Here is a 15,360-nt window from a genome sequence, read left to right on the forward strand (position 1 = left end):
TGCCCTATCACCTTTTCTCTTTACTTTTCTCTTGACTCTTCTTCTTTTAGACCTTTTTGGCAAGATCTGAGTTAGCAAAAAATTTTGTTACTCCAGTCTTTATAAATGGGAATACTTCTACCAGTCAAAAATAGCTCTGGAGGAAGAAAGAAAACTCTTTAGATAGAAAATCACTTCAGAGAAGATTGTGATAGTCTATTTACTTTTACATTTGTCTCTTCCCTCCAGCAAGAAAGTAGAGATATTATTTCAGCGTTCTTATTACATAATTATTCAATTCAACAGCTATTTAGTGAGCATCTTACATCTGAATGTTCCTATGATAGGTACTTAAGTATCATCCTTATCATCAGCATTGATGTAAACTCAGCGGTTATTCTTTGAAGCACAGCACCTGGCACATAGGTGCTCAGTAGTCATTTTAGTACCTGTGTATACATGACAGTGTAATAGCCTCTCCTAGATCAGGTATCTAGTTGTTGACGCTGTGAAACTCACTGCAATGCTCATGTGGCTTTTCTCCGAAAAGAAATGCTAATTCATTGCTAAATATATTCGTTAAGTTATGCCATAGATAAATAATGTGGAATTTATGAAAATACCAATGCATTCCCATTTTCAAGTCAGATAGTTCCTTTATATCCTTGAAACATTATTGAAATACATATGATACATAGCATCTCCTCTTCTTTTCAGATAAGGCAGCTGAGGCACAGTTAGATACATGAGTTTGATGTCTCCCTTCAGCGTATTTTTACTAGAATAGGCACAAGATCTTCTCTCCTAAGATGCAGACAGTACAAGTAGAATGTACTTATTTTATATTTGGCTTTGAAACCTTATTCTTTGGTGGCCACTTTATCTCATATAGCTGCATAATATTCCTGTAAAGTAATAACATAAATTGGAAGACTCATACTACGTCTTATGTTAGACTATATTTCTGCACTCCCTGACCAGGGTCCTCTAACAAGGACATTGCTTGCCTAAATTGTAGAATATAAATCACTAGTGGTTAGTTAGACATAAAGAGATGACTTAGCGCTGCAGCTCTTGAAGTAATGTACTTGTCCTCTCTTTCCCTTACTTCCCCCAGTTCATGGACCGTCTGAAGCTGCTTCTGATGCCCCTGAAGCATCAGCCTGACTTTATCTACCTGCGCCATGTCCCCCTGCGCAGAGTCCACCTGTTCACTTTCCTGCAGGTGCTCTGTCTAGCCCTGCTCTGGATCCTCAAGTCAACTGTGGCTGCTATCATTTTTCCAGTCATGGTAGGGATTGTTTTAATTGAACCTACCCATGAGGTCACACCAATATCATGTGGTTATTGTAATATTGATGACACATGTGTCTTTTATGGGTGCTTCCAGTTTTTTTCCAGCTTTGACCTAATCAGTTTGATTGGTTGTAATTTAAGGTTGCCAGGTCTGTGGTTATCTAGGCTGGACCTTGGAGTCAGACAGCTGAGTTCAGATACTGGCTCTGGTTCGTGCTGATCAGAGAACGTCCCTGAGCTCCCATTAACTCATCAGTAAAATGAGAGCGGCATCTTTGTTTTCGTTCTAAGCATCAATAATGAATATAAAGTATATAGCACAATGCCTGACACATGGTAGACACAAGTGCACATAACGTTAGTTATTTTTAAAATACTGCTGTACATTGGAATTTGTCTAAATAACAGAGTACAGCACATTTCAGGCCAAATAATAGAGGACCAGTTTGGCAACTTATGAGAGATCATCCAGTGAATAGAAGAAATGGAGAGAGAAGCTTAGTTTTTGCAGTTCTTCTCCTTTGTATCATGCTAAGTTTAAGGATAAGTCTGGGCTCTCTCTCCTTGCCATGTTATGATGAGAAAGAAAGTGAAACAACTAACCTTCCACTCTGAATCACAAGTGAAAGAAGGGCAAAAGGAAACAATAGCTCTGTATTTGGCTTCATCATTGAATTTGTGTGTGTGAAATAATGCTATGGTAGCTTTATTTTTGATTTTTTTTCTAATTAAGACTTTATTTTTTGAATAGTTATTGAATTTTTACTGTAGCCTTACATTTCTTGCAAGAAAATGCACATGCATATGCTTGAAACAAGGCACAAAGCCAACCTCAGGTCTGGCTCTGTCTCCCCTGTAGCTTTGGAAATAGAACTTTAATATACAAACCATATTCTATTTTTTTACAAAAATTTTCTTACTCTTAGCCAGAATTATTATTTTATTTTATGTATACTGGTTGTTTGTAATTGTTTTTTCCTCCAGGAAAGCAGAAAAAAATGGTGTCAAATATTAACGGTATTTGTGGAGTCAGATTTTTACTCTTGATGATCCCTTATGTTTTGCTTTTGAAAAAGAACTCTTTTAACTTACTGGAAAACACACTGAGTATGAGAAAAGACTTCCATCTGCCTATTAATATAATCTACCCATGTATTAGTTTTGCTAAAGCCAGGAAAAACAAAGTTAGACCTGGATAAATTTGAAATACATCCAGTAAATCACTTATTGCTTGTGCTAAATAATAATAAAAAATATTTTACCTTTATAAAGTATTTTTCATCTTTCAGAGCTTTTATTTGATCATAAAAGAATCATGTAATATCAATAGGTCAGATGTTGTTAATCTCTCTAAGAGATGAAGAGGCTGACATAGAGCATAATATGGATAAAGACAACTGTTAATTTGAGGCAGGGCCAGCACTTCTGAGTCCTACTGCATACTAATTTTACTGTTGAGCAAAGACATCTTTAAGATACCTTCACGAGCAGTTCATAAAATCAAAGATACAGAGTTCAAGAATACTGGGGTTAGAGTTAGAAAACTGGGACCCTTTGTATTCTTCCTTTATCTGGCTTTGTGATCTTGGATAACTTACTTATGTCACTAAGCTTTAGTTTCCTCCGCTGTTGGATAGATACTAACATCTACCTTTCAGGTTTGTTGTGGGAATAAATGAGAAAATATTGTCTAAGAGTTTAGCACAGCATCTGACTCAAGATAAGTATTCAATTAATGGTGGTGATTGAAGTTGCCCCAGCAGATTAAATAGTCTGTGCAAACTCAAATACTACCTCATTATTAATACTTTGAAGATGTCTCAGTGTACTATGCGTTGTACAGATTTTCTTGACTTTCAAAAACCTGTGTAATATTTTAATTTTGAATTATTAGAAATCATACACAGGCTGTTTCTTCCCTTTAAACTTTTAGTTATTTTATTAAAAATCTGACATGGAAGAAAATGGTTTAAAAAATAATCTTTTCATATGGAAATTCCAAATGAAGGGATCATACGGTACAGTGAACAAAATACAGTGAGTTAAAGTAAGACGTCTATGAACCAACCTTCTCCATGAAGCAGATGTTTATGGTCTACTTAATGTAAGTCCATACAAGCAAGATGAGTTCTGTCATACTCTAGACTTGTACAAAATAGGTTTCTACTGACTTTGCTAGGGCAGTATTAATACTCACTCTGACTTCTCTGACATGGGTTCTTTCCTACTTTTTATATTTATTCTTCCAGATCTTGGCACTTGTAGCTGTCAGAAAAGGCATGGACTACCTCTTTTCCCAGCACGACCTCAGCTTCCTCGATGATGTCATTCCAGAAAAGGATAAGAAAAAGAAGGAGGATGAGAAGAAAAAGAAAAAGAAGAAGGGAAGTCTGGACAGTGACAATGATGATGTAAGGAGCTTTCTAAAATTCCGAAGTAAAATTCCAAAGTTAGTTAAACAAATGTGAAAATGGTATTTTTTTAACTCTTGTGTGCGATGTATGACTGAATTTCAAGGATGTTTACCTGGTCATGCTACTTGTCAATTTTCACCTTCCTTTGCCCTTTATTTTCTCTCTTTGTTTTTTGTTTTTTAAGTATTTTCTGAAGTCTTTCTGTAACTGTGAATACACTGATAATGATATAATGACTTCTAAAAAAACAAAGCCCACCATAGCTAAAAAATTTCAATCTCTGATCTCGTACATAAAAAGGAAGCTTGCTTCGTAATGCTATAAGATGTATTGGGTTTATTATTGATAATCCAGGATTTAAATTTGAGTTAATAACTCAGTTTTACATAATTTTAAGCCTAATGTGGACAAATGCTGGTGACCTCACCTCCTGTGATCTGTGTATCTATTTGAGTGGGCTCTCAACCAAAGTTCTCTGCTATTGTACTTATCCTTGCATTGGGATTTGACATGATTTGAGATCACTTCTCTGTAACCTTTCAATAAAAAGGAATGGGAATTGGAATTTGGGGTCTTTCTACATAATTGTAGCAGTCAGTGTCATAATTTAGGTGATCCTCTTGCAATCATATGACTAAGTTGAGAAATAAGATGTCCACTTTTTAGGAAGCCATTTCACAGAAATCTTGGTGTTTCAGTAGGGGTCTGTGATCAGTGCTAAGAGAAAATCTGGGATTTGCTTTTCTTTCACACACACACACACACACACACACACACACACACACCCCAATAGCTTATCTCAGTAGCCTTTTGAAAGGACAGCCAAAATGACACCTTCTATATGAAGATTTGTAGGTTTGTTCTAGATTTTACACAGCGCAGTATCCCCATTCTAGTGGAATCCCCAGAATCTCATTCTAACATGGGAGTCTAGTTAATTTTTGGTGTCTGCTCTGTGCTTGATCATTTTGATGGATCAGGCATACCTTGTTCTTAATTGCTAAAGCAGCTCTTTATAGTATATTTTTGTTCCTATTTTACAGACGGGGAAATTTAGACTGAGAAATGTTAAGTCGTTTTTCTAAGTGTACACATATTGGCAAAGGCAAAACTCTCATCCAGGCCTGTCTGGTTATTTTCGATTGGTCAGGCTGTCTGATTGTATTATTTTTGGAGAACTTGGAAACAGTACAGTGAAGGAAGGCAGCAGACAAAATTGGATTTCAGATAAATATTGATCCAATAAGAAAAGGCTAAATATATGAGGCACATTTAGCTAAAGAGAAAAAGAGTCTGAGGGAGCTTTTGTTACTGTCACCAACCATCTTCAGTGAGAACATGTATATAGATTTTCTGTTTCCAATGATGACAGAAAAAGAAAGAATGTGCTTAAACTGCAGAACAGATTAAGATGGAGTATTAAAAAGAACGATGCGGGCTTCCCTGGTGGCGCAGTGGTTGAGAATCTGCCTGCTAATGCAGGGGACACGGGTTCGATCCCTGGTCTGGGAAGATCCCACGTGCCGCAGAGCAACTAGGCCCGTGAGCCATGCCGCTGAGCCTGCGCGTCCGGAGCCTGTGCTCCGCAACGGGAGAGGCCACGACAGTGAGAGGCCCGCGCACCGCGATGAGGAGTGGCCCCCGCTTGCCGCAACTAGAGAAAGCCCTCGCGCAGAAATGAAGACCCAACACAGCCATAAATCAATAAATAGATAGATAGATAGCCAAGCATTTGAAGCCCTTTAAAAAAAAAATGATGCGTTTACACATTGAATAGAAATCAAAATTTGAAATAAATTTCTAGGCTACTCTAGATAAAAAAAAAAACACAAAACCTGCCTGAAATACTGAGATAATTAAAGCAGTATTTCATCTTGAATTTTCAAAACAAGTACCTCAGTTTATGTACATGGACATCAAACTTAAAATTCATTATACATTACAAATGTATGAAATAATATTATGGAATCCTCTTCTCTAATGGATTTTAAGAAAAAAATAGTAATAAAATATCCACTTTTAAGAATGTTTTAAATTTAGTGCTCTCTAGTATCAGAAGTTGGATCAAATGAAGTCCTGAGAAGGTCTTCTAAGTCTTAGATTTGATTTTCAACAAATCATATTTTATTTAAATAATGCTATTCTTATATTAATAATATTTATCATTTTGAATCCATATTTCCAACAGATTTCTTGAAGATAATGTGTGATACTTGTTTTTTTCTTTTCCTCTTTCTCTTCTTCCCCCAACCCCACCAAAACAAACAAACAAACAAGCTTATATATTTATCCTAGACAGTGAATCCAGCCAGAGTGTATCTGTGTAATACGTTCTGTGTGTTGAGGCCATTATTTGGGGTTCTCCGTTTGAAATGTAGCTGTCCTGATGTTCACCTGGTCATTGTGTGGTGTGGGATCCATGGATGTAGGGAGCCACACGAGGGCATGGGAGTTCCAACTCTAATATTTGTGAGCAGAATTAGTGAAAATTATGGCTTGCCAATATTTTGAGCTGCTCAGTCATTTTTGAACCTGCCCAGTAGGCTATGATTAAGGGTTGGCTGCCAACCTGTTCATCTATAAATGCTATTATTGGGGGAAACTTTGAAACACTGTAATAAAACTTGCCTTGACATTCTTACAAAGGTAGGGGCACATGGCATCTTCATTTTTTTTTCAAATGAAGTGCAATATTTTAATCTTTGAAAAGAATATTATGGCTCATTACCCTCTTTAGAGTCATCATAAAGAAATTTTCAATGTGCGTAGTAGCTTTATGTTAAGATTCATTTTTTTTCTTATTTCCTTTCACCCCTAGTTCCTATTTTTTCCCTTTCAGCTAAAGGTCATCATCTCCTTGGTACTTGCAGTTAAGAGATGAATTCCATCTTTTGAGTCCAGGCATAGACATGGATTCAATATAATGCATTCTAAAAAACAGTAAAGTGATAATCCTGTGGAAATCTGTTACAGTTTTGGCTTAGGTGGTCTCTTCTTTAAGAAGCTTCATGATTAGCTGCCTGGTTTTATCATTTTATTTTGGCTAGGATTCTTCTCTGCCTATCTGGCCATCATAGGCACCTTCCTTTTGACTTTATTTTCTCATGTTTTGCTAAGTTTCCAAATATATTTGGTATGAGCAAATTGAGATGAGCCTTAAACTACAAAATAGTTCTGATGGAATATTAGAGTAAGGGAGAGGGTTTATTTTCAAGTCTATGTAAATGACCCCTTGTGAGTGGATATTAGAAAAATCTTCTTACCTGTCTTGGAAGGAAAGATAAGTCATCATATTCCTGGAGGTGGAATCAGAAAGCATAAATGAAACAAAAATTTCAAGACCACATTGTAGTTTAGGAAGTCTCCTAAATTATAGTCTTTCACGCTTGAGATTATTTGCCTCACACACACATACAACTAACCCATAAATATTTGATTGCAAATCCAGCTTATGGAAAGCTTTACAATTGTTTAATTTGTAGTGATCTCCATTTGGTGTGATTCTAGTTTTAATTGACTTAATCCCCTTAACTCAGAAGAGAGGAAAACAAATGTGAGGGCAAGATGCCATAAAATTTGGAAAGTCAGCAAAGGAGAAGTGATTATATCTAAGGCTGTTCTCCTTAGTACAATGTAAATGACAATATGATAGGTTTAATCAATACTGGGAGGTAGGGAGGTCTGTATAGTAAAAGCTTTCTAAAAACTGTTATAAATTTCTTTCACAGTCTGACTGCCCATACTCAGAAAAAGTTCCAAGTATTAAAATTCCAATGGACATCATGGAACAGCAACCTTTCCTAAGTGATAGCAAACCTTCCGACAGTGAGTAGAACTAACCTCTTGCATGCCAGCTTGAATATGATTTGCACTTACAGAGAAAAAACTTTAGGACTGTCATCTTCATTAACTTTTCCTCTGTTTTCTTTCTTTTTTTTCTACGTGAAGGTTTACATTAATTATTATGAAACTTCATTTTTACATTCCTTGACCTTCACTCCTTACCTTTTTCTTTTATCCATAACCATTTAAGCTTTTATTTGGTCATCTTTTCTCTGATCCAAGTTATCGCCGGTTTCTTTGAATTGCTAAATTCGTAACCATTATTTTGAATTGATTTCTCTTTTTTTCTGCTGGTATGTAGAATGGCAGCTTCTAGTACTACATCACTGTCTGTTACTGTTTGTCTTCCTTAGGCTTCCACCAATGACCAAATAAGCTCAAAAGAGAAATTGCATAATGGGTCTCTCAAAGATCAATGAATCAATTGTTAATACTGAGAATTTGGAATAATTGTTATTTTCAATTAAATTGGCAATCATAAAATATTAACAACCACTCTTTGGGTATAGCTTATAAGATATTTTCATTTTCTTCCTAATTTCTTCATTCCCTTTCTGCTGTTTCAAAATTATCTTTGTAACTGCACTGGTCTTTCTGGGGTAATAGCCTGGTGGCTAAGGTATAATGTTTTTTGACCTGTCATCTTTTCTTTTGTAATTGAGTTAACAGGCCATTTGAAAAGGGTGAAAACCTCTGTAGTAACATTAGTGAATATCTCAAGTTTTTCCAATAGCAAGCAGCAAGTGCCTCCAAACTACTTTACTTTGTAGAGTTCTCATTTGAAGAAAACATATTCTTTTAGATCCAGATGCACTTCAAAGTATACTGATTTGTTACAGGAAAAGACAGTTTAAGTACTTTTATTTCTGTTTGATAGTGCTACTTCAACTTCAATAAGAAGTTACCAAGAAAAGTTTGAAATGAATGACTATTTATGAAAAAATGGGTATTTTAGTTATTTATTGGTGTGTAACAAGTTACCACAAAACTCAGCAGCTTAAAACAACAAACCTGTATCTCCTCTCACAGTTCCTGACGTTCAGGAATTTAGGAGCTGCTGATTTGGGTTGATTCTGGCTCAAGGGCTCTCGTGAGATTGCAGTCAAGCTCTTAGCTGGAGCTGAGTCTGAAGACTTGACTGAAACTGGGAATCTGCTTCCCAGCTCAAGCACAAGGCAGTTGGCAGGAGATTTTAGTTCCTTCGCTCATGGGCATCTGTTAGGGCTGCCCATGACATGGCTGCCAGTGATAACAGAGAAGAAACCAAGACAGAAACTGCAGTCTTTTATAACCACATCTCAGGAGTCATATACCATCTCCTCTGCCATATTCTATTGGTCACACAAACCAACCCTGGTACAGTGTGAGGAGAAATTATATAAGGACATGAATACCAGAAGGCAGGGTGCATTGGGGGCCATCTTGGAGGCTGGTTTAAAGAAAAGAGAATTAAGGCAGTCTCACCTGTGGTGTCCAATCTGTAGCCTGTAACTTGTGACTGAGGCTACTTTCTTCTCAATCCTATCAACGGGCTTTAGTTGAATATTTTCTTTGTAAGTTCAAGCTCCCCAAACCATTGTCTGGTTTCATTTATCATTTCTAGAGCATTACATAGCAAAAAGAGACTATGAAAGGATGTCTTCCGTTGGCATCATAACCTAGCACAGCTCTTCTAAGTACAATTTAAAGGCTGCTTAAAAAAAAATCATCAGCTAGAATTTGAGGCTCCTGGAAAAAGTCTGTGGCAAGTTGGTTATTTAGTGCTAGTTGTTCTTCGTTTTCTCAAAAACCCTTTAAAAGGATATATTGAAAGTAGTGGATATGATATTAGAAATTTACTTAAGCAAAATACCGATGATCATTCTAAAATCTTTTCTATTATCATATTAATCCATGAAAGAACAAAATTGATAGTAGATTTGCAGTATAAGTAAGTTTCTCAAAATCTTCTTTTTTTTACCTGCATGAATAACAGCAGGACAAAATTATGAATGCTGAAGATGGAAGGAAATCCAAGGACAAGTCTTAGACATTAAGTAGGCGCTATCACCCTCTAGAAATGATTTACCCTGCCCCCTCGCTGAAAAGAACAACATTGGCCCATTCTAGAAAACCTAGAATAAAAGAGACTGAGTGATTTTGACTTCATCACACTACTTAGATTCTTAGCTTGATACTGTGTTTATTGAAATTGTCTAAACTTGTCTTTCTTACTCTTTCCAGTTGTGAAAGATGCATCCATTTTTGTGAAGATTTAAAAATTTTTCATTCTAATGTTATACTTTACCAATGACTATTATTTATGATTTGAAAAAAAAATTTTTTTTTTTAGGGGAAATATCGCCAACATTCCTTGAACGCCACACATCATGCTGATAAAATTCCTTTCCTTCAGTCACTCGGTATGCCAAGGTAAAGGACAGCCCAGTATTTTACGTTATTCTGTGGGATGATCGCCCCACAGAAATGGAACCAATGGCGGGTTATCGGCAGAACGCCCTGTTCTCCATCCTCTACAATTTCTCTTAAATAAATTATCTAGTCACCAGACCTCATCCCAGATTTTACTTGCAGAAAACATTCTAAGAGACCTACTCAACTTACTCTTAGAAATAATGGAATCTTTCAGTATCATTAAGGTAAAGCCCAGGATCAATGTTAGCTCTTGTCACATCAGCATCATCTCTGTTTTAAGGGTAGCTGGCATTTCCTGACGGCTCTTCTCCAATAGTTTTCTTCTCTCTTAACACAACTCTAGAGATTTCAGATCCTCCTTGATTTTCAAAATCGTGAAATCTCTGAATATTTTCTTCACGTCAGTCTTTTTGTCCTTCAACTTCTGGCAGTGTCACCCACCTGGAAGTCCTCTTTCTTGATTGTTTTTTTTTCTAATCTAGGTGTGAGAGCTTATGAAATTTTTGCTTGAATTTCTTAACTCTTTTTGGTAACTTCATCCCATTTAAAAAATGTTTGTTTTTAATACAGAAGGAGGAAGTAAGTATTTAAAGAGAACAAAGAAGGACCCATTTGACTTCTGTACAATGCATAAACATTTGACAGATGGTAAAGGAATTCTGATTCACTTACTTTTTTTTTTTTTCCTTTTTCTTTTTCTCTAGTCCTTCTAGAACTCCAGTAAAAGTTGTGCCTCAAATTAGAATAGAACTTGAGCCTGAAGACAATGATTATTTCTGGAGGAGCAAGGGAACAGAAACTACATTGTAACCTGTTTGTCTTTCTTACAACTGACAGTTTTTGTTGTTTATGTTCTTGTTTTTTGTCTGATAGTTTATTTTTTAATTTTTGTTTTGTTTTGGTTTTTGGTCACTGGCCAAACAATACAGTGCTCTCTCTGCTTCTCTCTTGCATAGGTAAAATCAAGACAGTAGTGCACCGTTCCTTAAAAACAACATCTGAAGAATCCCCTCTTTGTTCTTATACTTTCAAATGTGTCCTCTGACAACCAAATTCCTCTGTCACTCAAGACACACACAGACCCTGTCCTTTTCCTTTATTAAGCAGAGGGCAAAAGTATTCAGGATTTTATAACACCTTTTATTAAAATATTGAAGGAACTTCCACCTTGAGCTTTGGAGCTGTGCTTACTGGCTTGTCTTTCTGTCTGGTTGAACAAACCTTGACCTCCAGACAGTCCCTTCTCGCTTATAGCACTCTCCAGGACTGGACAAAGTGCTGCTATTCTAACTTGCTCGTGCTTATAAACCCTAATCTCTTAAGAGTTATCAAAAGAAGAAAAACTAAAGGTACTTTACTCCCACTAGAGAAACTATTGCCATCATTGTAGCAAGTGCTGGAATGTCCCTTTTTTCCTATGCAACTTTTTTTAACCCTTTAATGAACTTATCTGTTGAGTACATTGAAGAATATTTTTCTTCCTAGATTTTGTTGTTTAAATTATGGGGCCTAACCTGCAACTTATTTTTTGTCAATTTTTTAAACTTTTTTTTAATTACTGTAAAGAAAATGAATTTTTTCCTGCAGCAGGAAACATAGTTTTGAGTAGTTCTACCTCTTATTTGTAGCTGCCAGGCTTTCTGTAAAAATTGTATTGTATATAATGTGATTTTTACATAAACATAAACACACACACACACACACACACACACACAGATACACCACCTCTAGGGTATGCCAGAGGGCTAGATCGGATTTAAAACACCATGTTTCTAAGCATCCATTTTTCCCTTTCTTTAAGAGAAATTTAACTGTTCTATGAAGGCGATTGGGGGAGGAGGGAAATGCTCCTTTGTAATGGGAATAACTGATGTTTTGATAATAGTAGTATCCGGGCAAAGATGCTGATTGTATTACCATTTTGATGTCCTATGCAGTATTGTTAGATGTTTTTTTCATTTTGAAAACATTTGTGCATTTGTGTATGTACTCTGTGTGTGGCTGGTACACATATGTGCAAAGGTAGAAAGAGACAGTGTGATGGTAGGCGAAGGGCAAAGTTATCTAGCCTCTCGTGTCAGTTTTTATAAAACCCAAACCACCTATGAAAAATCCATCAGAGGTACAGGAGACTTACTGTTATGAAAATGAGGGTAAATATACTTTATTACCCAGACAGCAGTCACCATCACTGATGCAATAGCCCTTATTTACAATACAAAATGCATAGGACTGTGATAGACCATTTTTACATTTATAAAGTGTCTATGAGAATGCAGTTGGATTGCAGAGGTATATATATATACATTTTAAGAATACTCACACTTGTCTTTAAGATTGAAAGACAATTATTGCTTGTGATTGAGGCATATAGAATATACATGTCTATATACGTGTGTGTATGTGTATTTCAAAGTACCATATTGAAAGTTAGAAAAAAGAAAATTAGATCTTTAACCAAATTTAGCATGTTATCTAAACGTAGTGTTTTAATAGGCTGCATTATGTGTTATGAATCTGCATTAAAAACAGCGTTTTAAATGTTGAATCCATAATTTTGGATTCCTATAACCATATTTATGATATATGCTGACAATGGTCGTTGGAGGAGTACTAGAAGCAGAACGAAACCACTTATTTTGGTTTCATAATATGCACATATTGACTCCCACTCATTCTTATATTAATTAAATTACAAGTCTGTCTTGTTGAAATTTTGATTATAAAAATGGTATTGTTCTAAATTAACTGTTACTTTTATAGTATCTGATAATCTTAAAACTTCAAATTTTATACAAATTAGACATAAATGACCTACAGTTTTTTTCATTAAAATGAAGGTGGCAAAGTGAATGTTATGTGTTAAAACCTCGCATGCCAAATTTTGGCATCATGTTTGTATTTAGAGCTATCCTTAAAATGATTACTCTGTATTATCTAGTTTTTCATTACCTTAATATAAAACTATATGAAGCTTTTCTGTTTGTTTCTCCTGAGCATCAATAAAATGTTTAAAAGCCATGCATATTAAATTTAGCCTAACCTAGGATCTTGTTAAATTAAAGACACTTTTGTTCACTTTTATAAAAGCTCTAGATAGAATAATTTATTTTTCTGATCATGAATCAAGTATTTGAGGATTCATGCGCCTCTCTGTCCCTTTCAAAGAACTCCTGAAACAACTTAACTCAGTATTTCAGCCTTTGAGTATATCTGAAAGCTACCTGCACCTTCATTTATGATCCATATTCTGTGACAGAAGGTCAATACTCATGATATGAATGCAGAGTGGCACCTTGTATTTGTTTAAAGGAACAGTTAGTATCAAACTTTTTCAATATTTTGGAACCCAGGGAAGTATTTTAAAAATCATCTACTTTCAGAGGAACACAGATAGTTACCAAACAAACAAACAAACCCTGAGGTCCACACAGAGCCACCGAATTATCTGTATTTTAACTGAATTTACACACCATCAAAGAACTAACCAGATTTTTGGTGGTTTTGTTTCTCTGTAAACTAGACACACAGACTACAACAGTAAATTTTTTACCAAGTGTCTCTTCCTGATGTAAACACAAAGAGAAGAGATTCAAGTTGTTAGAAGTAAAGCAGTAAGTGTAGTTGTTAACTAGAAGTCCCGTGGTAGTACAGACTTAACCATTGGAAGGAAAGCATCACCAGGTCAAGAGTCTGCTTTATCAGAGCAGAAAGGCCCATGGTTTTGCATTTGAAAGAAAATCTTTTGGAGACACTGTTTTCCTTGAAAAAAGTCACTCTACTATGTAAAACAGTGACCAACTTGGAATTCTAATCATTTTGTGTTCCATACTGGGAACTAGAATCATTTTGTGGTCCAGTCAGGCAGTGGAGTCGGGTGGGGGGATGGAGGAAGTCAGAGACGTAGGGAAACAAACCTTTTCTAGTCAGCCGCCCACCACCTCAAAGAAAGGGGGAAAGAGAAACAATTGTCTGCCCTCAGAAATTCAGTTGGTATATATTTTTATGCACATGCACCAACACACACAGAGTAAATCTTTTATCAGCTATATATTGGTGTTTAATACAGAGAACGATTGTCTTCCAAGTGTTTGCTTCTTTTTTTTTAAACTGTGTTAAGTACTTGAAATGTATTGACTGCTGACTATCTTTAAAAAACAAAAACAAAACCATTTGAGTTGTATTACAGAGGTTGACATTGTTCAGGGGATGGGACAAAGCTTTCTTCAATCCTTTTCATACGACTTAATGATTTTGGTGCAGGAACTTGAGATTTTCTTATTTATTCCATGAGATTTCACATCCCCTCTTCACAGCATGAGCATGAAGCCCAGTGGCATCAAGTGGCTGAATACAGTCAAATGATATTTTGCTTGGGCCTTGGGAGTTTTTAGATGATGATTTCATCAAGCTTCATTGCAGCCTGAAATAAAAAAGTTTTGTGGTATATGCTTACCAGTCAAGTTGCGTTTTGACCAGGAATTTGGATATGTTCTATTTTTTGGCTCATTTCTTTGTGCTCTATGGGTACATACAAAAATCCTGAATTCTGTTTCTTAGGCAGATATTGCAACTCAGGGCTAAAGTCACCCAGTGAAATTTTTAGAGCCATAAGTAACTTTGTCCCAGTCCTACAATGTGAAGAGAATGAATAGTTGCCTCTTTTTAGCCATTTTCATGGCTGGTACATCTCTGTACACATTACTTTTCAGAATCAGTACGCACTTTCAGATACTCTTATTTTTATTCTCTTAAGTCTTTATTAACTTTGGAGAAATGATGCATCTTTTTATTTTAAGTGAAGTAGATCAACATGGTGGAACAAAATGATAAAGTACAGAACATTTCAATATATTACTAATAATTTTTTTCCAATATAAAACCTAAAATTCCTATAACATTATAGTATTTTACAGTTTTATGAAGCTTTCTATTGTGACTTTTATGGAATTAAGAGATGAAGAAGATGAGATATTTTAGCATTTATATTTTTCAAAATTAAATGTATACTTAAAATAAAGTAACTTTATGCATTTATGAGTGTCAAGTGCTTCTGTTCAACTCTTCAAATAATTATTAAGCGCCTGTTATTTTACGTCTTTGGGTGCTGGTGGGCATACAAATATAAGTAAGTCCAAGTCCCTACCTCTGATTGCTTTTCATCACTGTAGGCAGAAGGATAAAATAGATGTTCAAATTATGTAAAATAAGAAATTGTAAGAATAGCTATTCAAGTCTTAATGAAGTACTATCATGCAAGGGTTCAAAGCAAGAAAAAGTATGTCCACTAAGATCAACGAAATGGTTTATTGAGAAGATGGTATTATTATTCTTCTTTTATAAAGTTAGTGAAATAGAAAATGCCATTTTTCTTGACTCTTTATAAGATACTGATGTATTTCGTCAATTCTCA

The 15,360-nt window shown here is 35.5% G+C and overlaps 1 protein-coding gene across 7 annotated transcripts in view; it reads left to right on the forward strand.

Moving 5' to 3' along the window:
- The window catches only part of SLC4A4 (solute carrier family 4 member 4), a 307,397-nt gene extending 292,635 nt beyond the window's left edge, over positions 1 to 14,762 (forward strand). For 4 of the 7 annotated variants that reach the window (XM_007110878.4, XM_055086020.1, XM_028491895.2 and 1 more), the window contains 4 exons: positions 1,097 to 1,270; positions 3,525 to 3,686; positions 7,418 to 7,514; positions 9,865 to 10,631. In XM_007110878.4, coding sequence (XP_007110940.2) covers positions 1,097 to 1,270; positions 3,525 to 3,686; positions 7,418 to 7,514; positions 9,865 to 9,908 — 477 coding nt within the window. In that variant the 3' untranslated portion in view covers positions 9,909 to 10,631. Of the gene's footprint in view, positions 1 to 1,096; positions 1,271 to 3,524; positions 3,687 to 7,417; positions 7,515 to 9,864; positions 10,632 to 10,651 lie in introns of those variants that run through there. The other 3 variants (XM_028491893.1, XM_028491894.1, XM_055086021.1) reach the window with 3 other exon arrangements.
- Positions 14,763 to 15,360: the final 598 nt, after the last annotated feature.

This window comes from Physeter macrocephalus, chromosome 7, assembly GCF_002837175.3.
Source record: "Physeter macrocephalus isolate SW-GA chromosome 7, ASM283717v5, whole genome shotgun sequence".
In the NCBI taxonomy this organism is placed as follows: Eukaryota; Metazoa; Chordata; class Mammalia; order Artiodactyla; family Physeteridae; genus Physeter; species Physeter macrocephalus.